At 35.4% G+C, this 27,385-nt stretch overlaps 2 protein-coding genes across 2 annotated transcripts; one reads left to right on the top strand and one right to left on the bottom strand.

The window, feature by feature from the left end:
- The first annotated feature begins 3,753 nt into the window (after positions 1-3,753).
- LOC142527928 (phosphopantetheine adenylyltransferase-like) lies at positions 3,754-7,350 on the top strand. Its single transcript, XM_075632923.1, has 8 exons — positions 3,754-3,795; positions 4,111-4,264; positions 4,338-4,409; positions 5,149-5,208; positions 5,608-5,702; positions 6,016-6,085; positions 6,166-6,262; positions 6,920-7,350. The coding sequence occupies exons 2-8, from the start codon at positions 4,142-4,144 to the stop codon at positions 6,931-6,933; spliced, it is 531 nt and encodes a 176-aa protein (XP_075489038.1). The 5' UTR covers positions 3,754-3,795; positions 4,111-4,141; the 3' UTR covers positions 6,934-7,350.
- Positions 7,351-12,583: 5,233 nt separating this feature from the next.
- Positions 12,584-27,255, bottom strand: LOC142527927 (cation-chloride cotransporter 1). Its single transcript, XM_075632922.1, has 13 exons — positions 26,818-27,255; positions 26,231-26,380; positions 25,933-26,011; positions 25,283-25,374; positions 24,636-24,750; positions 24,382-24,482; positions 24,205-24,266; positions 17,796-18,023; positions 17,277-17,391; positions 16,431-16,625; positions 15,011-15,411; positions 14,026-14,187; positions 12,584-13,926 (listed from the first exon to the last, which is right to left on the bottom strand). The coding sequence occupies exons 1-13, from the start codon at positions 27,015-27,017 to the stop codon at positions 12,845-12,847; spliced, it is 2,982 nt and encodes a 993-aa protein (XP_075489037.1). The 5' UTR covers positions 27,018-27,255; the 3' UTR covers positions 12,584-12,844.
- Positions 27,256-27,385: the final 130 nt, after the last annotated feature.

Raw genomic sequence — 27,385 nt, 5'->3', positions numbered from 1 at the left:
ATAAAATTGAGGAATCAATTTCCCGATTATACAATCAAGAAAATTAGACTTGATAATGCTGGTGAATTTACTTCCCAGACTTTCAATGATTATTGTATGTCTATGGGAATCATTGTTGAGCATCATGTTGCTCATGTACATACACAGAATGGATTGGCTGAATCATTGATTAAACGTCTGCAAATGATTGCTAGACCAATGATTATGAAAACAAAGCTCCCTATTTCTATATGGGAACATGCAATTTTACATGCTGCTTCATTAATTCGCATCAGACCAAGTGCATATCATAAATACTCCCCAATTGCAGCTTGCATTTGGTAAAGAACCAGACATTTCTCATTTGAGAATTTTGGATGTATGGTGTATGTGCCTATTGCACACCGCAACGAAAGAAAATGGGACCTCAAAGAAAGATTGGAATTTATATCGGTTATGATAGTCCATCAATCATTCGATATCTTGAACCTCAGACAGGCGACGTGTTCACAGCACGCTTTGCTGATTGTCATTTTAATGAGGAAATCTTCCAATGTTAGAGGGAGAACAGAAACATACCGAAAAGAAAATGACATGGTATGTATCATCATTGTTACATCTGGATCCAAGAACAAAACAATTTGAAAAAGATGTACAACAAATTGTGCACTTGCAAAGAATAGCAAATCAAATACTAGATGCATTTGCAGACACAAAAGGGGTAACTAAATCATATATACATGCTGCAAATGCCCCTGCTCGAATTGAAATTCCGAAGAAACAAATTGAAGATACTCATGATATCATTAAACGCCTGAAGCGTGGAAGGCCAGTCGGTTCCAAGGATAAAAATCCTCGAAAAAGAAAATTCATAGAGAAGCACGATGATCACAAAATAGAGAATGATATTTCTGAAGAAACACATGATGATAAAAATATTCTGTCAGAACCACAAACTGACGAGAATCATGAAATCTCTATCTATTATATTAATACTGGAAAAATATGGAACCAAAAAGATATATAAGAAATTGATGATATATTTTCTTATCATGTGGCAATCGACATCATAAATGATAATGAAGATCATGAACCAAAATCTTTTGGTGAATGTAAAAATCGAATGGATTGGATAAAATGGAAAGAAGCCATCCAGGTTGAATTGGATTCGCTAAATAAACGTAATGTTTTTGGACCTATAGTCCTTACACCTGAAAGTGTAAAACCTGTTGGATACAAATAGGTTTTTATTCGAAAGGGAAATGAGAAAAATGAAATAGTAAGATATAAAGCTCGACTTGTTGCACAAGGTTTTTCTCAAAGGCCTGGAATTAATTATGAAGAAACGTATTCTTCCGTGATGGATGCAATTACGTTTCGGTATGTGATTAGCTTGGTGGTATCTGAAAATTTATAAATACGTCTTATGGATGTTGTTACAGCTTACTTATATGGATCACTTGATAGTAATATATATATGAAAATCCCTGAAGGATTTAAGATGTCTGAAGCACAAAGTTCAAAACCCAGAGAATGTTATTCTGTGAAATTACAAAGATCATTATATGGGTTAAAGCAATCCGATCGAATGTGGTATAATCGACTAAGTGATATAATTCAATATGCCCTTGTGTTTTCATTAAGAAAACAACATCTGGATGCGTAATTATTGATGTATATGTTGATTTAAACATTATTGGAACAAATAAGGAAATTCAAGAAGTTTGTCATACTTGAAGGAAGAATTTGAAATGAAGAATATTGGAAAAACAAAGTATTGTTTGGGTTTGCAAATTGAATAAAAAGAATCTGAATATTTGTTCACCAGACAAATTATATAGAAAAGATCCTTAAACGTTTTAATATGGATAAATCAAATCCTTTAAGTACTCCAATGATTGTTAGATCATTAAACATAGAAAAGGATCTATTCCGTCCATGTGAAGATGATAAAGATATTCTTGGTCCAAAAGTACCATATCTAAGTGTTATCGGTGCCCTTATGTATCTTACAAATTGTACAAGGCCTGATATATCTTTTGCCGTAAATTTATTGGCAAGATTTAGCACATATCCAACAAAGAGACACTGGAACGGAATTAAACATATATTCTGTTATCTACGAGGAACAACAGACTTGGGACTTTTGTATTCAAAAGATACTAATCCAAGTATAATTGGTTATGCCGATGATGGATACTTATCTGATCCACACAAGGCACGTTCCCAAACTGTATATGTATTTACTCGTGGAGGCACTGCAATTTCTTGGCGTTAACAGAAACAAACGCTCGTAACAACTTCATCAAATCATGCCGAGATTATTGCACTACATGAAGCAAGCCATGAATGTGTGAGGTTAAAATCAATGACCCAACATATCCAAATCTCATGCGGATTATCATTCGACGAGAAGCCTGTGATACTATATGAAAATAATGATGCATGTGTTGCTCAAATGAAAGAAGGATACATAAAAAGCGACAGAACTAAACATATTCCTCCTAAGTTCTTCGCATTCACCAAAGAGCTTGAGAAGAATAAATATATTGATGTTCGTCACATTCAATCAAGTAAAAACTCATCAGATCTCTTCACAAAGGCACTTCCTACGACAATATTCAGAAAGCACATATATAATATTGAGATGCACAATCTACGAAATTTGTGAAGAATTGTTCATGTTAACATGAGGAGGAGTTTACGTGACTGCACTCTTTTTCTCTTACTATGGTTTTTAACCCAATGGGCTTTTCCTAGTAAGGTTTTAACGAGGCAGTATAAAAACACGTAATGAAGACAATCATTGTATTATGATCATTATCACAGGAGGGAGTGTTGAAAATATGAAAAATATTTGTGTTGAAAATTATAATGTTGAATGTTGAAAATTAGGTAAAATTAGGTGTTGAATATTGAAAATTAATGTGTGATAATGTATGTAATGATAAATTTTTTTTTGGATTATTTGTAAAGAAATTCTACAAATAGGCTCACCATTTGTGAAGAAATTCACAATTGAGTAAAGAGAAAAATATTACAAAGTGTGTTGTTTGGTAAATTTTGAGAGTTTTATATTTTTAATTTTTATCATAAATTTTTACTTTTTCACAACAGAGATAAATGATTTGGGGCCGTGCCATTTTTGTGAATTGGCATGATATAGCAAACTTTTTAGTGGTGCAATGGAAATTTAAAACATGGGTAAAGTAAATGTTGAGAAGTGAGCTCACAGTATGTACTGCACAAATAAATTGTAAGTATTTAAAATATAATTAAGATGCGTATCTTTCAAATCCTAATTGCATGCAATTCGCACTACAAATAAAAAACCTTTTTGCGACGTCGCAAATTTGTGGGTCGCCATTTTAAATTGTGCGACGGTTGTTTAAAACCGTCGCAAATTTTAGCGACGGCTATCAAACAACGTCGCTAATTAGCAAATGACTAAAACCGTCGCTAATTTCGTCGCTACATCAGCGACGGTTTTTAACCCGTCGCTAAATCAGCGACGGTGTTTAACCCGTCGCTAAATCAGCGACGGTTTATATCGACGGTTTTAATATAACTGTCGCTAACTTAGCAACGGTTTCAATATAAATCTGTCGCCGATTTAGATTTAACCGTCGCCGATTTTTATATAACCGTCGCTACATAGCGACGGTTTATTTATATTAATTGCTAATAGCGACGGGTTTTGCTAACACCGTCGCCACTTGTCTATAAATACTTACCCTTCGTTCCATTTTCCTATCCCATATTTTCATTTACATTCATTTTCTCTACGTCGATTTTCTTGGCGATTTTCGTTTGCCGGTAAATTTTTTAACTTCAATTTTTTATTTATTATCATGTATATAATTTTATTTCATAAATAATTATAAAAATAAATATTTTTTATTAAATTATCTAACTATTTTTTAAAATATTTTTTATTAAATTATAAAACTATTTTTTTAAAATTTTTATTTCATAAATAATTATAAAAATAAATATTTTTTTAAAATTATATAAGTATTTTTTTAACTATTTTTTATTAAATTATAAAATTATTTTTTTAATTAAATGTTAAAATAGAGATAGATAGGTAAATTGTCACTAATTAGGGACGTTTTGTCAAATCCTGAATAGCTCCAATACTGCACCTTTACAAGGGATAATAATGGCAATATCAGACGATAATTTGAGCACTAATTCACCTTTTTCACTTCCAAATTCATATGGATCGGTGGTTCTCGGTGGAACTTTCGACCGCTTACACGACGGCCATCGCCAATTCCTGAAGGTGTGTGATCCCATACCCGTTGCTTTAATAATATCTCAATCATCGGAAGATGATCAGAATTTTGGTTTTGCAGACTGCGGCGGTGGTGGCGAGGGATCGGGTCGTGGTTGGTGTTTGCGATGGTCCTATGCTAGCTAAGAAGAAGGTACGCAAATTAAATAGTCGATAATCCTTTTTTTTTCTGTGGGGGGTCTTGAATCGAATTTAAAAGGGTATTATTTGGGGTTGGAAATTTTGAATTGAGAAAATGAAGTTTCAAGAAATGTATAATGATTGCTAATAATGTGCCACATGATTTATAATTTTAGAAAGAAAATTGTCCTTGTGGCTTAGAAAGTGTGAAGTCGGAACGTGAACTTTATAAAGAAAAATATAATCTTGGTTGGCTAAAAAAGTTTGGAGTCCAACTATGATTTACTGTTAAATGTGAATGTAATGAAGTAAATGAGTGGAATATTGGATTATAACCTACGCTACGTTTGTTTTAACAAAGTAATCAATAAGTGGTGAGAAAATCTTTGTTGCTGTCATTGTGTTAATAGTAGCTGAATGCTGCTGGGAGTTGCAGTCACAGTTGTGACACCTTAGCATGTGTTGTGGATAAAAGATAATGAATTTCATTGCTGGCGAATTTCGGGAAATAATCAAGTTTTGTAACAAAAGTCTGATTGGACTAAAGCACATTTTTGTTTATCTCATTTATAGTGGTTCGGTAAGCTAGTTTTTATTTGTATTCATGTTTCATCTTAGAAAGCTAACTATGCCATGTAAAACAGTCACATGGGGTTATCATGTTCTTTATTTTCCTCTTGATCTACACATGTATGTTCTTTCTATTCAATAGCAGTTGACAAACTTGTGATGTTTTTAAGCACTGTCTACAGTATGCTAATCTAATAGAGCCAATTGAACAAAGAATGAAACACGTTGAGGATTACATAAAGGTACGCATTACATGTGAAGAAGATGGTTATAGTCAGCATGGCATGAGTTTTTTATTCTCAAGCCAGCAAAGAATAGATTTCCTTCGCTGCATTATGATCATGGCTGCATGATTGATGACATATACTAGTGGTTGCTGGAGTTGAGTTGTTTGCATTCTATTTGATATACTCTCTGTTTGTCGAGATACTAACATGCACCATCTAATCTAATTAGAAAGCATGATGCATTCTACTTTATGAAGGCTCTCTTTTCATAAATGTGGAATGAACAGACTTTGGTTGTTTATACAAAAACCTTGAAACAGACTATTGTATCATTTTTCTATAGATTCAGACTGCAGAGATGCCAACTTTTGATAAACATAATGCCTATTTTCTTTCCTTAATTTTTCCCTTCAGTCAGTTAAACCAGGGATAATTGTGCAAGCAGAACCCATTGTTGATCCATATGGCCCTTCAATCGATGATGAGAATTTGGAGGCTATAATTGTCAGGTCCATATTTTTTCTAACAACAATTTGATTTACACACTGTTCTTTCTGTTTATTTCTCCCGGGAATAAAAATATGACAGTTCTATCATTTCTATTTTGTTTCTTTGGCTTTACTTTGTGATGATCCAAGTATTAAGGGTACGCCCTACCACTTAATGAACTTGGACTTGTCTTGAAGGCCTATGATCCTTATAAATCTTGCTCGAGCTAGATGCTTTTGCTTAGAATTTAGATACGGATTAGGCCCTATACATGCATGATTAAATTTGTTTTTATGTGTCATGCAACGGCTTATTAAAGCTGCTTGGTAACAGCAAGGAAACATTTCCTGGTGGACTATCTGTTAATAAGAAGAGGGCAGAGAGAGGCCTTTCCCAGCTAAAGGTTCAACTTACCAAAACCGCAGAAGTTATGTTCTGTTATTATGTACTTGTTAAAACTAAAATGTTGTACGTCTCCTGCAGATTGAAGTAGTAGATTTAGTCCCTGGAGAATGTGGTGGAGACAAATTGAGTTCTACAGCATTAAGAAGACTTGAGGCTGAGAAGCTGCACCTTAAAGGTTAGATGTGATACACATTTGAGTTTACTCATTTTTTTTTTCAGTTTTCTTGCTTCTGCTTTACTGAAAAACACTTCGATCCGTTTGCAAACGACCATGGGCTTCTGCTTTCAAAACAACTATTTAAGCACTGAGAAGTTGGAATCAACAAGCATGTAGACATGTGTTCTCTTTAACTTAGGCTTATTTAGTAAATATGTCGACACACTCTTTCACATATCTGTTCTTCATATTTATTCAACATTTCAATTTTCCAACTGCATATGAGAGCTTATATATATGGTGTATCATGCACGTGTGTGCATATTGATTCATTTATTTGCAAATGTGTGAATATATTTTTGTGCACGTTAATTTTTGATTCACTTGGTACTACTCATGCAAGTATTGTGTGTTTATAAACAAAATATGCATATAATATATAACTACTCAACTTAGAATATCAAATTTGATATACCATAAGAAATTGCAAGAGTCACCGTTTACTTCTCTCGACGCCCAGACGCCTATTTCTCAACTTTTAACCAAGTTGTCTAGATTCTTACTTTGTTAAATACTCACTTTTATCACTTGCTCTAAAGCAAAAGCCCTAGCAAAAAGGTTATCAGTACTTGATTTATTCCCTGGTCATGACATGGGTATATTTTAAATGTGCAGAGGTGAGCAGCTGATGGATTATGAGACTGTATATATATATATATATATATATATATATATATTTACATAGATTGAGTGTATTTATTTTGCATGCTAATTTTCTTGTATAAACGACTTTGAGTGAAATATGCAGTCGCTTTTTAGTTTCTCCTAAGCTACAACACACGCATTTCGGGTAAGTAGATGCTCTATATGTGGTGTACATTTAATCAATATAGAGCACTGGAGAGTGGAGACACCATGTGAAACTCACCCCTATATTTATGTACTACTTTTCATCGAATTATGATGTAAATTTCAATAATGTAATAGTGGTTTTAAAAGATATCGAAATTAAAATCCAAACAATAATTTTATATAAAATAGTTGCTCTAAAATCTTTGTACTTCTAAATTTGCCATGTATAAATAAATTTATATGTTATATATGTATTGCTATCGCGTGCTTTACGCAATCGATCGGATTAGATAGATATCCCTTCGGTCCATTTTCCTATCTCATATTTTCGATTACATTCATTTTCTCTTGGGCGATTTTCTCTTGGGCGATTTTCATTTGCTAGTAAATTTTTTAACTTTAATTTTTTATTTATTATCATGTATATAATTTTATTTCATAAATAATTATAAAAATAAATACTTTTTATTAAATTATCTAACTATTTTTTTAAATTTTTTTTATTAAATTAAAAAAATATTTTTTTAAATTTTATTTCATAAATAATTATAAAAATAAATATTTTTATTAAATTATATAACTAATTTTTAATTATTTTTTATTAAATTATAAAACTATTTTTTTATTAAATATTAAAATTGTCGCTAGGTAATTAGCGACGGTTCGTCGCAATTAGCGACAGTTTAAAAATTTAACGACGATTTTTAAAACCGTCGCTAATGTTTTGCGACGGTTAATTCCATCGCTAATTAGCAACGGATTTTGAGAAATCGTCGTAAGAAATTAGCGATGCTGCGTTTATCGACGGTATTGCGTTTATCGACGGTATTGAGAACTGTCGCTAAAACCGTTGCTAATTCAACCGTCGCTAAATGCAATTTTTTTTTTGTAATGTTGTATTTCTTTGCTTGTTTGTGCTGTTGCAAATATCCGTTTGGAATGTTTGTCTGTCTTTAAATGCACGTAATTATTTTGTTAAATGAAATTTCATGATTTCTATAATTAAAGAAAAATTAAATAACTTAATCAAATTTCATTATTTATCACCTGTGTGATGAAATCTTTAGTCGCTACTTCAATTGACAATGTAACAATATCTTTAAATAAAGTCAATCTTGCAAAACAATATAAATATATTGCAATTGTATTTCTTTAAGATTAAAAAAATTCGAATCTTTATTTCATTTGAAATTTTATTAGTTTTTAATGTATATAGTATAAATTTGAATTAATAAGGATGTGTACATAATATTATTCTTATATTTTTATTATTTTAATTTGATACTGATACATTAGTTATCTAACGTCTGTGATATTTATCTTAAATTATAATGGAATAATTGAGATTTATCTTTTTAAATGTTTATATGTGTTTTACCAATTGTTTAATGATTTGACTTGAATATTTGATTTACATGGCTATCCACATGTCGTTTGGTTTGGTTTTCAACTTATTGATGTTAATATTTCATGTCAAATTGAATTTTCAATTTGACTTATTAGTTCTCATTGTCTTTTAGTTATGTAACTCATGCTCAATTTTGTTGCAAGCAAGTGTAATATTAAAATATTTTTTCTTAAATTTTTTGGTATATACATATATTTGAGTAGTATTCAATAATAACACCAATTAAAGTGTGCATTATTTTTTTTAATAAAATTTTCAACATGCTTTCATCTCTGCTGTTTCATTACAATTAAGGTTGAATAGCATTTTCGTTGTTGCTGATGACTGTAGTTGTGTTATACTTAAAATACTTTACAACATTATAGTGTGTATACTTTTCGTAAATAAAAATTTTGTATAAATTTTATGGTAACGTGGCTCATTTACTCTAATGACAATTAATTATCAAACAATAATTATTTGATTTAAATATGCAGCGGAAAAAATGTTTAAAATACTTTAAAATGGACCTCAGGACCTAGAAAAATTTTGGCATGACCTCCCCGTAAGTTGGACATCCTAAAAAACTCAAGCATAAAAAAATAGTAAAATGACTCGATTTACGCTGCGATAATCATAAACAATCACATGCAAGTGCAGACCATGCACACGACATAAATATCACATACAGCAGTTCAAATAAGCAAGCAAGGCTCCCAAACAACATAAATCAAATCCAAATAACAATACAGATACACGAGGCATCTCCCCGGATAATAACACCTAACATATAACTGACAAAAACTCCAAACAACCATAAATACTATCTGGGAAACTTCGCTAGACACAACCAATCAATCCCACCTTAATCACGAGCTCCGCTAGCGGAACCTCCGCCTGGTGCTGCAAAACCCCTCGGGAGATCTATCATGATGCCCAAAAGCAACCACAGTAGCCCCCCAGTAAACAACTGAGGTTAGGATTATGGTATGAAACAGTCCAACAATAACAACAATAAACATAAATCATGCATAATCATATAATAAAATGTAATATGCAATGCATGAAAGACTCAATGAATAATCGGGATAACAGGAGCCAATAAACTATATGATAACTGTTGGAACATTTCATGTTCGCAATCTTTGCATGATTTTGATGTTAGCAAAACTTGTTATTTTGTTACTAATAATCTACCTTAGTGCGCAGATAGCTGAAACTGAAGTAATCAGTTTACGAAGCCACAACTGAAACTAGTGGAGATGTCGACTGATTGAACCAACTGATCGCTGAAACTGAATCAGTCAAACTGATTTGTCAACAAGCAGTTCAGCTGACTGTCCAGCTGATAGGTAATTCAGCAGGAGGACCTCAGAAGCCTGGCCAGCCGATGTTGTGTCTAACTGACGAAGAGCCCAGCTGACCAGTTCAAACTGAAGTAGTGAAATCAGTTCAACTGATGAGTCAACTGATTTCACCAGCCCAACTGAATATCAGTCCAGCTGACCAGTTAAAAGCATCAGTCAGAATCTTTCAGTTGCAGATCAAAACAAGCTTATTCAAAGTGGATTCCAGCTGTGCGTAAAGGTACAAAGCATTTGTCCAGTCAAAAGACAATAATGGAAGTTGCATCAGAACATTAAAGACAAGCGTTCCAGAAGGACAGTCGAAAAGTCGAGACACAAATTCCAAGGAGCCAATTCAAAATGCAACATATACATTAATGAGTCTCACTGTACGCACAAGCTTCCCGCCTATAAATAAGAGGATCAGTGAAGACTCAAGCAGCAAGAGAGAAAACAAGAATCACTACAAGTGTGTGAAAAACAAAGGGCACGCATATTTGCTAATCAGCTTTCATAGAAGCACTCAGCCCAACCGAGGGAAACCTTCACAGATATCTGCTTAGTTTAGAAGCATATCTCCCTCAGTATGTGAGAACATTCTTTGTTCAGTTCTCACACACAAGCACACACACCACCACCCAAAATACAGTCTTGCACAAAGACGTTAAACTTGTGTATGTAGTATTTGACACATAGACGTTAAAGAAGTGTTGGCTGAAAGGTACTGCCTTCAGTCGTAGCTAGGAGTTCAGTTTAGGCAGTAATGTAAGTCCTAGCTGGGTGGGTTTGTACAAAGAGTTGTATAAATCAAAATCTTCTAGTGGAACCTACCCGTGGAGGTAGAAGAGGTGAAGTAGGAACAATTGAAGTCTTCAAACATCCATAAACATATCTTATGTATCTAACTGATTAACTGTTGTTTTTAAACTGTTTGGATTAGTAAGAGTATCAGTCAGTTCAGTTGTCACCATAACTGAACTGATGAATGCAAAAACTAATCTAGTCTTTTTCAGTTATTCAGTTTACATAAGTTAAAATGTTTTCAAATATAACAGTATTCTTCACGAATGATTACTTTGGATATCTTCCGCTTGGTTTCTAACCAAACCCGATTTAATTAATCGGTGTTAACATTCTTAGAACACGAGCTATTGCACCTCATTGGAGAATATTGTGTTTGAAACATCATTTAGATGCCCAGTACACGATCCTTCAATAACAACCTGAAATAATGCTCGAGCAATAAACTAGCCTATTGTAACTCAATGCTTGTCCTTCAATCGATTATATCAGTTTGCGTTGTAGGTTCTCTGCTTTTTCATCACTTCGCTTCATTCTCCCTTTATACTCTGTTTATTTATTTATTATTATTATTTAGAAAATTTTATGTTATGCTCAGCTCCCGAATCGCTTACTGTTTATGAATATGATTATAATAGTTAAACAATTCAAATTTATATATGGAAATATCACACTGCAAAGAAACATAGATCAAGAAACAATTAAGCAGAGGTTCATGATCTATAATACGTTGGTAATTTCATGCAACCCATAACGGACCACATGCGGCACTGGTGCTTCTTCTCCGGTGGCTCGAGAGATATTCCTCTGATGGGTCCCTTTTGGATTCCTTCATTAAATGGGTAAAGAACCCAGAAATCTTGTCGCTCAGCTGTTTGCAAGGGATGAAATTGGCGACATCACCAAGAATTTATAGATCCCATTACATCGGCCATGTCGTTTGTATTTGATTGACTACCTCGTTTTATCTATCTGCCACTCAGTTCAACTCAATATAAAAATTGTTTTTGAATTTTGATTGAGGAACCCTTAATATGCGCGCACCTCTCATTTCAATTTAATAAATATAATATAGCAATTAATGTATGCATACCTCCAATCCGATTACATATGACTTGGACACAATCAGAACCAGGAAACAACATATATATATATAATAAATGCCATAATAAACCACATAAGAATTTTATAAATTTATTATTGATCTTGTATTAACATTCAGTAGAATTAATTTTATTAAAATTGATTAAGTTACTCAATGAAGTAACTTAACTGTACTCACTCAAATAAATATTTTTAACTTTGATATAATTATTATTTAACCTTAATAATTAGTACGCATGTGTTTTGTATTTATTTATATAACAAAAAATATTTTTTTCTCTATTGTTATTTATATGTATATTATAAGATACACTAATGTTCACACATCATTTCACGTCCTATAATTTATTCGAGTATAATGACCCTTTGACTCTCGTCCAATCATTTGATTTGCTAGTATTCCGTCATTTTATCATATGCACCAAAGAGAAAAGATACATGCAACACAATAAATACAAGATAACATTCAATTCAAATTAAATACAATATAATATTAAAGCCAAACAATAAACACTATGAAAAATGATGAATAAATCCTTAATTCTAGAATAAGATGAGTTGGTTTGAAATTATCAGAACACCAAAAGGTGAAAAGACAGAAAACCAATCATCAACGGATAATGTCGAGAATTCAAAAAATGTAAAATACACAAAAATAAAAACAGATAATGTCGAGAATTCAAAAAATGCAAAAATAAAAACACAATTGATATTTTTATTCATACTTTTATATAGAAATATTAGATTAGATGCCAACAGTTCAGTGTTGTAGAACCGAATATTTATATTTTATGGATGGCAATTGGTAAGTAGTCGGGGACAAAAAAAACACGAGTGCAAATCAGAGGAGAAACTAAAATCATTACATTATCGAAGATACCACCAAGATGGAACGACAAAATTTTCTGTAATTATAATGGAAAGAATAAACAAATATGACCCATTAAAATACCATACCCGGGACCAACTAAAAGGGAAACTGGAAAAACGAGTAGCTATCTTAAAAAAAAAAGAGGGGGGAAGGGGGGGGGAGGTAGCTAAAAGTACATACTTACAGATGATTGAAGTTATCAACCAATGCAAGATGAACATAAGTCCGTATCCGGTAAACTATGTGAACAATGTAACGACATCTCTACGGTATCCTCGAACCATCAAAAGACGAGGCACATTTTCGACCAAGAGGTCCATATACTCCATATAAAAATACGCGGGATGGTTCAGAGGCGGCGGCGGAAGACTTACCAGGACAACAGCAGCCATTCTAGAGTATCTAAGTATCGTCGAATTAAGCTTTAAAGTGGTGTATAGGAATTTTTCTACTTGCTGCTCATTGACAACAACTGGCTTTCCGTCAGCAATCAAAGGTCTCTCTTCTTTTCTTGCCTTTTCATTCATTTCACCAAGATAACTAGCAATTCTCTCTTGTGCACTGGCGAATGCCTCCACAGAATCATCCTGCTGCTCAGTTTGGGCATCCCACGACTTCATTGAGATTACGATTACCTCAGCTTGCATTCGAAGATCATAAAGAAACTTCTTTACATCCGCTTTGAGTTCCTCCGCATCAGAATCTTCTTCTGCGATACAAAATACCTGAATCTTGCAGCTCTCAAAGCTCTCTTTCGTCAGGAGGAGCTGGGAAAGAAGCAGCATAAGACCACCATCTCTCACAATCCAATACAAATCGATGGTACCATACTGTCTTTGATACTCGTTAGGCCACTCATCAAGACCCTTTACGATAACAACTGCCTTGTTTGCAACAATGCAATCATTTATTATACTGACAAATGTGGCTGGTATTTCGGTTAAATTTTCCCGACGCCAGATTTCAGGGTATCGCATCACCACAATATTAGGCTTCAGATTCCCAAGGCCCATAGTCTGAACAATACCTCGGAAGCCATCGGACATTGAAGGAGCAACAACTATCTCAGCCACACCTTCACATTTTTTGTAGTCAATGTAAGTACTGAGAGCTCTGCATGCAGCCTTTGCATCTTCAGCACACTCATAATAGTCCCCATCTAAAATAGAGACAAATATTGACATTCCCCTGCCTTTTTTCTTCACACAATTGGCAAAGTCTGCAAGCTTAGGATGGCAAGGTACATTTTCAGGCAATTTGCCCCAAGGCCGGCAAAATATGAGAGGAATAGGATACCAGTTCTTTGGATGTACTTGGCTTGCTGCAAATATAATTGCACTGTGTAAATGATGACACAAGTAGAGAAGTACTTAAACTGACATCAAAACCTTTAATTGGTCAACTAGATAAACATGCAAACCTCCTAAAGATCGCAGGCTTCTAAGAGCAAGTTGAAAGTATGCACTCTTGAAACCATCACCCCAGTCTCCTGCTTTGCCTTTGATGCTCACATAGTAATATATAAGAGTCGCCAAGGCCAGAGACACAACGGTGAAAGTCCAAGATATTAAAAACATAATCACTGTAGAATAAGAAAATATAGAGTAAAAATTGCAGATACGACAAAGAACAAGGACATTTCAGAGAATGAGAAAATTAATTATATTGCTGAGAACTTCACATGCCATGATGTCCACAGATCCTTCCTACATAGAATTTTGCTAATCAATCCATCCACGGGTCAATTATATAAACAAATAGATGAAATATTAACCAAAAACCCAATAAACAGGATAAAAGACAACTCCAATATCAAATTTCCAAAGGAATATGAAGTAAACCACAATTCATTTCTTTTGTTTACCTTTACCCATATATCTAAAAATTGATATCGCACTAATTTGATTTTAGATCTAATCAACAGACAAAGAACCCATATTAGTCTCTCCAACAACCTAGATGGATCACTAGGCTCAGCGTTGTGATGGTACAGCAAAAGAAAAAATACATAGAATATGGTGGTGCATGCCGCACTCATGTATAAGTCTGTAATTATCATACAGTATTTAGTTGGCCATTTGATCTCAACTTTCTACCTGAACATTCATCAGACCAACAGTTTCTGAATCCTCTTTGGCATCTATCTTGGGGCAACCAAGGAACTTCATTCAATAAAAACAAGAACTTAATGTCGTCTCTTTTTCTCATCACTCAATAGGGGAAGCAGGCTGAGGATAAAAAGGAATGAGGAAATCTACTAATAAAATCACCTTCCTTCGCACTAATTGGCAGAACCAGTTGAAAGTGTCGAAGAAAAAGTGTAAACTCTATCATCTCCAGCACCATCAAAACTAAATTTCATCATGCATAGCGAGAAATGTAAGCATAGAAACTTACTAACTAACCTACACAGATTAATGCTCCAATAAGAGAGAGGCTCCAGTGATGAAATTTCCATCGAGGACGCCAGCTGGGAGCATCTAACAGATCTAAAAGAAAGCAGGACAAGTTGACACCCGCATAACACAAAAGGTAAAACATTGTTATAGTTGGCGTGATAAGATCCAGGTTGCCAATAACTACACATCCAATGCAGAGGAAGGCAGTGAATAAAGTAGCAATATGAGGCTCACTCCCATCTGCCACTTTAAAGTAGTTCAGAACAGGTAGGATATCATCATTGGCTATTGCTGCAAGAAGTCGGGGGGCACCAGTCAAACTCTGCAGAGCTGCACCTAAGGTTGAGAGTATAATACCGATATGAATGATGGAAGGGAAAGGCCAAGCAACAGTAGCTGTAAGTAGCCTGCACAGACAGCTCAGTCAAGCCCTTACACAGCACAACTTCAATTAATTTGAAATTCTGATTAAAAATATAATTTAAAAACAGCCAACTTATACACAAGGCTAGGAATAAGCATATGATAATCTGTCTGTTATCTAGAAGTGCAAAATGTGCATTTGAGTTCCTTTTGGAACACTATAACAAAGCATTGTCATTAATATACAATCATAAAAGTCCTAGAACCTCTAAGCCCCATAAGAGCACTCTTAGGGACTTCGTTAAAGCTGCATTTTATTCACTCTAGGATAGATAAAGTCATAAAGCTAACAAGCATTCGATCCGGTTTTTCTGAAAGTAGGCCCACTTTCTTAAATTTTCCCTTCACAACAGTCAGAAGGATCGCTACTAGGTAAAACACTAGCAACTCCTTCGAGAACAGAAGTTGGTGAATCGTAGTACCGCGTAAATAGCACTCAAAACCCTGCAACTGTATCCACAATGTTTTCAACATTCATGTCGTCAGATTTAAAAAACTGGACCTAATTGTTTCAAATCGATAATTTAAAAATTCAAAGCACTTGTGATGAATCATATTGCACTACTAAAGACTTCAAAGATGTTATCGCTCAGATATAAGCAATTCTTTGCTCATGGATTTGATATCCACGTCATTCAAATCCAAAACATCAAGTCCTCTAAAATCCATTCCAATTATTTAAACACAAATTCTAATCCTCTAGATTTGCATAGGAGACCCTATATCTCTTGTGTCAGATGGCAAGCTCCTGCAGATTGCCAAAAACTCCTTTCCAGTAGTACAAATATCTCCTCTAAAGCAACAGAACTTCAGGATCATAACTATTAACACAAACGAGAATAATATTAGTAAAATCATCCAGACTAGTTCTTGATCAAATCATAGACAGTAATAGGTGCAGCATACAATTGCAGCATCGGCACAATACATGAGAAGAAAGGAGAAAACATTAACAGCTAAAGTTGCAACAAATGCAGCACGAACTGAGAATTTGCAGACATACCTGTCAGTCAAAAGTTTTTCCCTGGTTGCAAGAGCACCAAAAAAAACCACAGAAATAAGATATAGACCAGAAGTTGTCAAAGTTGCAGCTAAGGTCCCAACAGGAATGGATCGCTGAGTATCCTTCAGTGAGGCAGAACGATTTGAACCAGCCATAATCCCTGTGACCGCTGGGAAAAAAAGTCCAACTAGTGCACTGAAAGTAAAGTCAGTTAGAACACATACATCAAACATTCTATGTTTCATTCAAGCCATATTATGTTGATATCTATGTAAAATTACAGTTGAGACCAGGCTATCATGCAGGAAACACATGCTTCTGGTATTTGTAAACACCTTTTACATCTTTGAACATGGTCAAGACCAGTTTTTCTCGTAGGTCTTATCAAAATTTATTCAACAACAGCAAGCTTCTCAACAATGTTTTACAATAAAAAATAAAGTTTTTAGAAACACGATTTAATAGAAATATTATGGACCACTATATAAAGAGTGTAGATAGAAAAAAATATTCAACAGCATCTACTCATAATAACTGAAGAACAGACCTCCTGTCAGCAAAACAAGCGACCGTTGGCTTGACATATTCACAATACAATTGTAAATTAACAAACAAATAATCACGATGAATCAATGATGGAAAACCAACTTAGCCATGGAAACATGTTGCAACAAAATATATCAAGAGAATCCAAAACATCCTCAGGAAAGGTAACATATATGAAGTATGTCGACACAACAAAAGACACTATTACCAAACACAGCATAGTGAATTTGATGAGAACTGGGACTCAAATCTAGGGTCAGTAAAAAGAGAAAAATAACTGAGAGATCCTAGGTGCCTCACTTGAAGTTCCAGTATATTTTCCCACTGGGATCAGGGATTCCCGCATTGTTTGTTGTTTGATAGTCTGAACTCCAATTATCTTTGAAAGAATCCAAACTCAAGCCCGTAATTCCAACTGCACAATTGTAGGAACACAATGAGTCCAATGATACCCAATAGAACCTTTATAGTCATCCCAAGACAGAAACAAAAGCAAACAATCAACCTGAAAAGATTAATGTGTATATACTACAACATTCCTAACTCTCTGAAATCCACTAAACTATTAAATAAAATGATCATTTCCAATTCTATGGTATAGATATCAGTCAATTTCTGTATACAAATATTAATTTGACTATAGTTATCATGGGTATCTTGGTTTTGGTTCTCGAAATAAACAAGGTTTGATGCTCATTTTCCTTTTTTATATCTCAAACAATGATCTTCCCCCAAAATTTATTTGCGTTGAGCTATACGGGAGAACTTCTGACACATTTATAAAATTATAAATTAATAAAAATGAGTGAAGCAACGCACCTACTGGATTATCCTTCCTTGCCAGAAATATCCCAAGAAATATGCTGAACAATGAGAACATAACAGGTATAAGAAAGGCTGGTGCAACTCGATTGATCATTTTCACACCACCAAAGACTATGAAACAGAGGATGATGGTCACGATAATCCCATATATTTGCAAGTCATGCAAACTTGGGCTGGGAATAGGCTGTGCGATGCCTGTTTCGTTTACCTTGGTAAAAGTTTCTGCATAAATGGGAACAAGATACAAATGGATGAAATCTTCATAATGTGTTTACAAACAACAAAAAGCAGAAAGATATTTAGTTGAGACAAAACTTTAAAGTTTAAAGAGTCATAAAGCTTTGGGCTTACCTTCAAGATTATTATAGTGGTGTAGATGTAATGTTTCTACTTTTGTAGCCTTACCGTTACAAATTCACCAATCCTAGTCTACAGAAATTCTGTCGTCAGATATAATTAATAGTTATGAGGTTGTTGGTTGATTATTTTCATGACTTCGATTTTACGGATTTTTTTCACATTAAGTAATAAGAACTTATAACAAATAAAATCAGGTGACCATGCAAAAGCTTTAGCAGTGTTGTATTCCCAGGGGAGGTACCACAAAAGGCCAGGAAAGTCATATTACTAAAGAACATATTACATCCCAATCTCAAAAGGTTTACCCTGTTTCTGTACCTCTTCTTTCATGTAATTACAGCACATAGTGGTGGTGATTCATAAGATCAAGCGAAGTGAAGAAGATTCGCACAGAAGCAAAAATGCCCTCATCTCCATCGCCCGTCTCAGCCCCTACTAGCTCGCCGACCAATGTCTTCCTTCCCAGTCGTCGTCCATCTATATTTTCTCCCTTTTCCTCTGTCTCTTCCACCCGAACGACTTTGCCGATCGACCTTTCCCTTCTTTGCCATCATTTCCGGACAGTTTTGTATTCCCAACCTCCCTTCTTTTAAAGTTCGACCAACCCGCGTTTTAACTCAGCCAAAACCTAACCCTAGTTGGAACCTGTAATTAGCCACATAATACCGATTTTTATACACCTGGACTGCTGAACCACTTATAACACGAGTCAGAACTGAGATGACTGTTTCGAGCAGGGTGTTTTACCAGCAGCGGAGATTGCATTGTGAATTAGCCACATAATACCCATATTCATATACCTGGACTGCTGAACCACATATAACAGGAGCCGGAACTGAGATGACTGTTCCGAGTAGGGCGTTTTACCAGCAGTGGAGATTGCATCGTGAACCAACTCATGCACGATGGGAGGAAGAGGTTAAGATTGAACAAAAATTGTTAATGATAAGATTGGGTCTTGAGGGGAACTCAATTTGCTTGACAGAGAGAACCAGAAACACAAGTTATGTGCTTGAAGCAGATTTTGGTAGTGCACAATGGATCTGTTCGAAGCTACGGGATTCCAAATAGAAAACTTCAATCATCTCAATTTTTTGAAAAGGAAAAACTATATCAACAACCCAACTTCGTGCTCGGCTTTTAATTGCTTCAGGGGTAATAATGTGGTGTTTTCCATGCAAAGATTTACCAACAAGCGAGGTAGTTTTCTGGAGGTGGCTAAACTCATTCAGCAAGGCAGTAAACAGCACATCATTTTGCCAAGTGGTCACAACCCGTGGTGATGGAAAAGGTTAGCAAACCATATGTCTAACTTCTTGAGAGGAAAGAAGCAGATGGCAACTCAACATGGCATAGATCGACGGATAGCAAAACATGCATGTCAGAAACAAGCACAGAGGAGGCATTTGCTAGGGAAGGAGGAAGCTAAGGACTGCAGCAGTCATTGTAAGGAGAAGAATTGGAATGAAGCACTTATTATTACCAAGGGGCAGGTTAACATTCCATGGGAGCTGGTTCGGGTTGTTCTTTGTAAATCTTCAAGGGAGGATTGAAATATTTCCGTTCCAAGCTAACAAGGCAATGTGGTGGCCAACCAATCATGAAGAGTCTACATACTACTTAAATTTGAGGAGATGTTTTCTTGAAAGAAGGGTTACTTTGTCTTTTGAGAAATGGAGTCCAGAAATTAATAGGGAGGAGATGGTGTATGAATACTGTAATAGTTGGGTCAGGATTTTTGAACTACCTTGGAACTTATGGTCGACAGATACTTTCAAAACTATTGGGGACCAATGCCGTGGTTTGATGGAAATAAGTAATGACAATGCATGGCTTAAGGATTTATTGTCAGCTAAGATTAAAGTGAGAGGAATTGAAGGTGGATTAATTAACAGTGTGATGCAAATTCCGTCACAAGTTGGCATACTAGAGATCAGATTAGCCGTTGATTCTGTTGACATTGCAGCTTATGAGAATCATGAACGTCAATCTTACGCCCAGGTCGTGGTCAATGGGACGAGGATGATGGCGGGGTGGGGGAACTCAAATATTCGTAGAAAAGAAAAGGTGGAGTGGGCTCTGGCATTTGTACAAATAAAGCAGAAATGAACTTTTGCGAAGATCAAGAGCAGAGAACAGATAAAGAAGACAGTGAGAAAGTAAATGGGTATGAAATCTGTGCGGTGTAGGTGAAGGATAAACAACAGTGTGAAAGGTTTAAAGAGGTAGAGCATCGTTCAGCAAGTAATTTTTTTATGTCGGCAGCATTATTACAGGGAAAAGAGATGAAGATTTTAAAAAGATAATTCCAAAAAGGTCAGCGAATTCAGAAGATTATATATTCAAAATATGAATAAGCAAGATAATGAGGGGGCAGACGGATTCAGAGTAAAGAAGATCCAAGGATATTAGTGCACACTTTCGAGAAGACATATTGTAGAAGGAAATACCTTAAAAAAATTGAGAAGGTCGGGTCCGTGGATGATTTTTTAGCAAAGGAAGGCCACATGAATCAGGAGGAACAAATGATGGGGGGTGATGGTTTGGGTGAATTGGAAGACAAAATTTTAAATGATTTTGAAGATGAATGCTCTGAGGAAGGGTATGAGTCTTATGTATGAGATAATCCTACATCATTTCAATCAGTCACTCCAGCACATATTTAATAGGTCGTGGAGGATATTAAGGGGCTGTTTGAATAATCCCCAGTTATTTTGCAAAGAAGCAGGCCATGTCAACTTTGAATATACGATACCTTTAGTGGAAGAGGTACTTTCTTGCTTCCAATCCCCAATTCTAAAACATTCCTTCAATCTTAATTCTATCTTTCCAGCGTATTTCTCTCTTCTGGGGCTGAGGATCAGGATGAGGTACAGGAGTCGTAAGAACATTGAGTGAAAAAATGAATAGCTCATCCATAATAGCATGTCGTGTTTTGATAAATTGATTAAGGAACTGGAGCTGCTATGATCCACCTTTATTGAATGCTAAATACACTTGGTCTAATTTCAGTGAAACTCCTATTTGTTGTAGGTTAGATAGATATTTGTCTTAGGGGGTTAGATGGATATTTTCCCTCAGACAAACAATCCTACCCAGAATTACTTCAAATCACTTTCCATTTATGTTCGATACATCAAATGTAAAATGGGGATAGTCACCTTTCAGATTTTAAAATGCATGGCTAAATCATAAAAACTTCAAATCTTCTTAGCATCGTGGTGAAGCAATACGAATGGCCAAGGTGGGATGGATACAAATTCATGAGGAAACTCAAAAGAATAAAAAATTATGTAAATTAATGGAATAAAGAGGTTTTTGGTGATGTGGATGTGAGATATGCGGAGTTAGAAAACAAAATCAAAAAGTTGGACGAGCGAGAGATGGGGGGAAATTGGAAAGTTGAATTAACAAAAGAAAGAAGGGAAGCAAGGTGTGAATTAGAAGAGTGGTTGTTTAGAAGAAATCAGATTGATAGTCAAAAAGCAAAAGTGAAGTGCCCGAGGGACGTGGACCAAAATTCAAATTTTTTTCAATCTTCACCGAATCAGCGGAGGAGTAGGTCGTTGATAAATAAGTTGGAATTGGAAGATGGGTCGGTGGTTTCAGATGAGAGTCAGTTCGAAGATTCAAATAACTTTTTTCAGTAATCCATACAGATACAGTAAAGGGTAAAACATTGAAGGAGTGGATTGGAGTCCTATTGTTGGTGAGGCTTGAGAGGATTTGGAGAGACCGTTTTCAAATGAGGAGATCAAAAAACCGGTGTTTGAGAGTGATGGTTTGCACGCTCCAGGTCCTAAAGTCTTATCGAATATATTGAAGAAAGTGTTGGATTCAGCCATAGCAGAGAATCAATCTGCCTTCATCGAAGGGGGACGGATTCTTGATTGTTGTCTTATAGTAAATGAAGTGGTGGAGGAGACTAGATACAAAAAGAAAAAATGGTAGGTGTTTAAGGTAAATTTGGAGAAGGCCTATGATAAAGTGGACTAGATACTTTTGGATTTTGTTTTACTACAGAAAGAATTCGGATAGAAATGAAGAAAGTGGATTAGGAGATGCATATAGATTGTTTCTTTTTCGGTCCTTATAAATGGTAGGCCGAGGGGCAAATTCCAAGGGGAGAGAGGTCTGAGACAAGGGGGCCCACTTTCTCCCTTCTTGTTTAATCTCGTAATAGATGTGCTGGGTAGATTGGTGGGTAAGGTTAAGGCTAAGAAGATGAACGAGGTCCGTGAAATGGAAGTTGGTAGAGAAAGTAGAGGTATCAGATATTCAATTTGCGGATGATACTTTGTTTTTGTTCAGTCTGAGAGTCATTTGCGTTTTTTATTGGAGATTTTCACCTCATTATGTCAAATGTCGGGATTAAAGATCAATTTGGAAAATAGTGCATTGTTGGGAATTAATTGTACAAAAGTCGAATCAGATGGGTTGGCTACAGAGATTGGGTATATGAGGAAGGATTGACCATTAAATATATAGGGGTTCCATTAGGGGGAAATTCTAGGGAAACTAAATTTTGGGAATATGTCGTGTCTAAGATGTCAAAGAAGTTAGCAAGCTCGAAGAAAGCATTTTTATCAAGGGGTAGCCGATTAAGTTTGAGTTCAGCAGTGTTGAGTGTTTTTCCAATGCACTTCATGCCTCTTTTAAAAGTACCAAAAGTATAGCGAAGGTTGTTGAGAAGATAAAGTGGGTTTTTTTTATGCGATGAAGCTGATGGAGATTCACATTGTCATTTGGTCGCGTGGGAACATGTTTGCAAACCGAAAGATAAGGGCTTGGGTATTGGGAATATATGTTTGAGGAATAAGACGCTTTTGGAGAAATGGTGGTGGAGATGCTCCTTGGAGAGGGAGCCGTTGTGGGAAAAGGTCACTAAGAGAAAATATAGGATGAGAGATAATAGATGGGATCTAGGCTTAGTAAGCAATGCTACTTTCAGAAGACCTTGGAAATTTATTTCTCGAACTTACCCGGCTTTTCATCTTTTAGTGAGGATGGTGGCTAAAAGGGGAATATCATTAAATTTTGGGAGGACAAGTGGTGGGTAGATTATCCGTTTAAAAACCTTTACCCAACTTTATTTCAGATTCCTTCGTTTCATAAGAAGCCTAGTATCCGGTTCATTCACGAGGATAGACATCATCTTAATTTTTCTTTATCGTGGGCTCCGCATTTCAGAAGGGATTTGAGTGATGACGAACTGATTGAGTTGAGTTCATTGTTAAGGGTTTTAGATAATGTTAGGATGGATGTGGGCGGTGTGGATTTCAGGGTTTGAGAGGGGATTCTTCAGTCTTTCTTTGTTAAATCTTTCTATGAGTCTTTTCTCTCAATCAATAACTTTCTTCCTTTCCCATGCTTTCAATATATTTGGAAAGAACCGATCCCATAAGGTTCAATTCTCGTGGACTGTAGCTCTGGGCAAATTGCCAACTTGTGATATGTTGCAAAAAAAATGCCTCTTTGTGCACTCTGTCCGAATTGGTATGTCCTTTGCCGGGACGAGGAGGAGACTCAAGATCATATGTTTCTGCACTGTTCATTCACGGCTTGTATCTGATCCAAAACTCTGAATGAATTGGGTTTCGTGTGGGTTACTCCGAGATCAACGCGTGATATGTTTGTTTTAGATATTGGTTGTGATCTTGGCAAGAGAGGTAGTATTTTTTGAAATGTGACAGTCCATTTTATCTTTTGATCAATCTGCTTGGAGCAAAATGGAAGAATATTCGACAATATAGCAGAGTCGGCTGACAAGTGTTGGGGAATCAGATTTAGAGGGTTGTAGTTTGGACAAGGAAACATTCAGATTTTAAGCATCTATCGATTTCAAATTTAGTTATGGATTGGAGCTTTATTTGTTGATGATGTGATCAGAGCTTCATTTATCTTTTACGTACTTGCGGATATCTTGTCCGCCATTTTGTAAACTTATATTTAATTTACCCTAATAAAATATCGTTTCTTAAAAAAAAGTAAAAATTTATAAAAAAAAAAAGAGGCCCAGTCACAAAAGTCAATACAAAATTACCTCTGAAAAGCCCTGCTTCTGGAACAGCTTTTAGGAAGGTCTCCACAGCCCCCAAGACATAACTGAGTTAAATTAAACCGTGAGAATTAAACATCAACTAGTAATTTCCTGGATCAACTAAAAAACAGATTGCAAAATACGGCATTCATTATCATCCATTAAAAAATGGGTACTCACAGAGATCCTGCAACTGCGTTACCAAGGAAAAAGCATAGTCCAATACTTACTCCGACCTCAGGACCCAAGGCTCGACCAATAAGATAATAAGGCCCCCCACCCTGGAAACAGAAGTAAATGATGAATTTCACGTGAATCAACTTTTTCCATAGTTGAACTTATAAATCAAATGTGTATTGGTAAATAGACGATAAAACGCAACTCATCAGTTGAAGAAGCAAGCATTACAACTAAAATACTCTATCACAACGTACCTTCATTGCACCATTAGTAGCAATTGCACTCAATGATATAGTTGTAAGGAAAGTACATGAACCACAGAAGGCGACAAGTAATAAAGATTCACCAATCCCAGCCATCCCTACAATCCTACAGTAATACGGCTGAATCAGAACGTAAATTCCAAAAATTTGAGTATCAAGGAAATATTTAATGAAAAACTTGGCTAAATATTAAAAAAAAACAGAGACAAGAGAGAGAGATAAGCAAAGAGAACATTTAGTAGTTCACTCCGGGACATTATTTGCCTTTGTGGAGAAGGAGAGGGGCATAATCAATATAAACAAACACAATCAAGCATTCTTAAGCCAGCGACCTTGGCTGGGTAGAGATAATTCAAAAGCGAATTCTAGTTCAAGACAATGCAATCAGGATAGAGTTGCAACTAAGCCTGCTTGAGTCAAAAAATACATATACTTTTTCACAAGTTCTATACATTGTAAGGAGCCTATAAACCAAAAATCCTAAGTTAGAAAATCGAGATACAAATGATTAGTTGCAATCCAGAAAAAAGAAAAAAAAAGGAAAGAAAGAACATGGTGACTCCTAAAGCTAGGATGTTCTATCCTGGATTCCAGTACACAACTTTGTTTTTGTGCACATTAAAATCGATTAAGATTACCAAGAAAATCTGATGTAGTAAATAATCCCCAAAATATTTTGCAAGCAAGGAACAAACACGCCCATCATGGTCCCCAATTTGACACCAGAGATCTGCATGATAAGTAATTTGGTTTAGACAGCATTGATAAAAGAATCAAGGTATTAACTTTCTAAAAATGACATAAAAACATGAAAATCTGCAATCAGTATTTCAAACCTAAAAGGAACAGAACATATTGATGTAAGAATCATGGATGGTGAATTAAATTTAGTTCAACGAATATAAAATTCTGTAAAGGACAGAAGGAAATTTATTCAGCAAGTAGCAAGATGTGAAACCCAGATGTTATTAAGTTTTCACAGCACCAAAATCAACAAATCCATACAAACAAAAAAACCATGGAAGACAAAAGAGGGGATCCTTCCTTCTTCCTACGCTAAAGGTGTACCATTCTTGCCCTCATCATTGTAGTCCAATCACATACTTTTCCCAAGCGTGAGAACATCGAATTTGAAGTTCCACTACTTCTCAAAAAAATTAACAACAAAGACAGCAACTACTAATCAAATCACAAGTAGCAGACCAACACCAGAATACAAACATGGTCATCTGCTAAACAGTAACACAGAACCAAAGAGCAAAATTAAGATGGAATACATCATTGTTACCTTTGGACGGTCAAGATTAATAATCACGTCATCTCCATCTCTAGGACTAGAAGGTGCAGGAATCTGATCACTGGCCATACTGAATACCGAAAATCATCAAGAAAAATAATAAATTCTAATTTATCAAAAAAAATTAGTTGCCTCTATCACCAATGGAAATACCATTCACATCTCAAGCCCAAGTGATATTGAAGTATAGTGGAAACTCAATAATTTAGTAAAACCAGATCATACGAGACGCTTCATAATATTCTGCCAGGAAAATATGAATAAATGGAAGAAGAATATTCATCATTACCTTCTAAGCCCCAAAATATTGACTAGTGAGTCAAAACCAAATAATTCGAGTTTGGACTCCGTCTGAGACCCATTGACACCTTCATGGTTCGGAACTGACCCATCTCGACCTTCAGATAGCATATTTGTCTGCACACCTGCCTTAAGTTCTCTGAAACACGAAGAGTAAGATTTATGCCTAATTCACAAACTCAAAATTTCAATCAGACCCATCATATTGTTGAAAGTATGCCTAACAATGTCCTTATGCCTCAAGAGGTCATATAAGCCACAAAACGAAAGCCACATTCCACCAACATAATTGCTAAAACAAGACAAGAACCAAAAAAATTCATCAAACTAAGTATCATAACGAAGACCAAACAATGATAGTGCGTTAACTTATGTTTTACTTCAATACGTGATGTCACACACAATTAAAGCTCGGTTATAATTTCCACGTAAATCAATTCACCTTGCCCCTCTAGCTCTCACAGGCAACAAACTCACGCTTGAATAAACCATTCAATCGCCAAGAAAACACACACAGGGCAAACATCATCCCAACCAAAAAATGAGCGAACCAAAGAAAGTATAATCGGAAGTTACTTGAGATCGTTCGGATTAGAAAATGAATCCGAAGAAGAAGCAACGCTGCTAGGATCTATCGACGACATCTCAAGAACGGCTCGATCTTGGTCGTGGGCAAATACTGGCCTGTACTTTCGGCCACCCGCGCCGCCCCTCCCTGATGAAAACTCATTGTCGTCTGAAGTTTCTATATCCGCACCACTATTATCAGTAGCCATTGCGTTCGAATCAAAAATTTAAACTTGATCTGTCCTTTTTCCGTATAAACATAGATGAAGAAGAAAGAATAATGAAGAAGATACAGATCCGACAATATGAACAAAAAGAAGAAGGTTCTCTGACCAGTAAAACACGGGAATTGACCGAAATCCGAAATCTGAATTTGGTTTGGTTTAAACTTGAAAGGCGAAAAGGATATGGAAATTTATCCCACGCGTGCGAATTAAATGCTTGATTTAGCGCGTCGGCTTTGAAGAATCTAACGGGACCATTCACCTGCTCCCTTGTTCTATGTTGTTGGGCTCACAAATACTTTGAAACGATTAATAATAATTATTATTATTAAATTACAAATTTAGAATTTTAT

This window comes from Primulina tabacum, chromosome 15 (assembly GCF_025594145.1).
Source record: "Primulina tabacum isolate GXHZ01 chromosome 15, ASM2559414v2, whole genome shotgun sequence".
Classification (NCBI taxonomy): domain Eukaryota; kingdom Viridiplantae; phylum Streptophyta; class Magnoliopsida; order Lamiales; family Gesneriaceae; genus Primulina; species Primulina tabacum.
Note: the sequence above shows the minus strand (reverse complement) of the source record. Positions and strands in the feature narration are given on the sequence as shown.

Excerpts from the sequence above, each read along its gene's own strand:
- LOC142527928 (XM_075632923.1), top strand. The coding sequence starts at position 4,142 with ATGGCAATATCAGACGATAATTTGAGCACTAATTCACCTTTTTCACTT. Across the intron at positions 4,410-5,148 it reads CTATGCTAGCTAAGAAGAAG|TATGCTAATCTAATAGAGCC; the intron begins GTACGCAAATTA and ends CACTGTCTACAG. Across the intron at positions 5,209-5,607 it reads ACGTTGAGGATTACATAAAG|TCAGTTAAACCAGGGATAAT; the intron begins GTACGCATTACA and ends TTTTCCCTTCAG.
- LOC142527927 (XM_075632922.1), bottom strand. The coding sequence starts at position 27,017 with ATGGCTACTGATAATAGTGGTGCGGATATAGAAACTTCAGACGACAAT. Across the intron at positions 24,751-25,282 it reads TACTACATCAGATTTTCTTG|GATTGTAGGGATGGCTGGGA; the intron begins GTAATCTTAATC and ends GTATTACTGTAG. Across the intron at positions 16,626-17,276 it reads AAAATATACTGGAACTTCAA|TGCACTAGTTGGACTTTTTT; the intron begins GTGAGGCACCTA and ends CTTTACTTTCAG.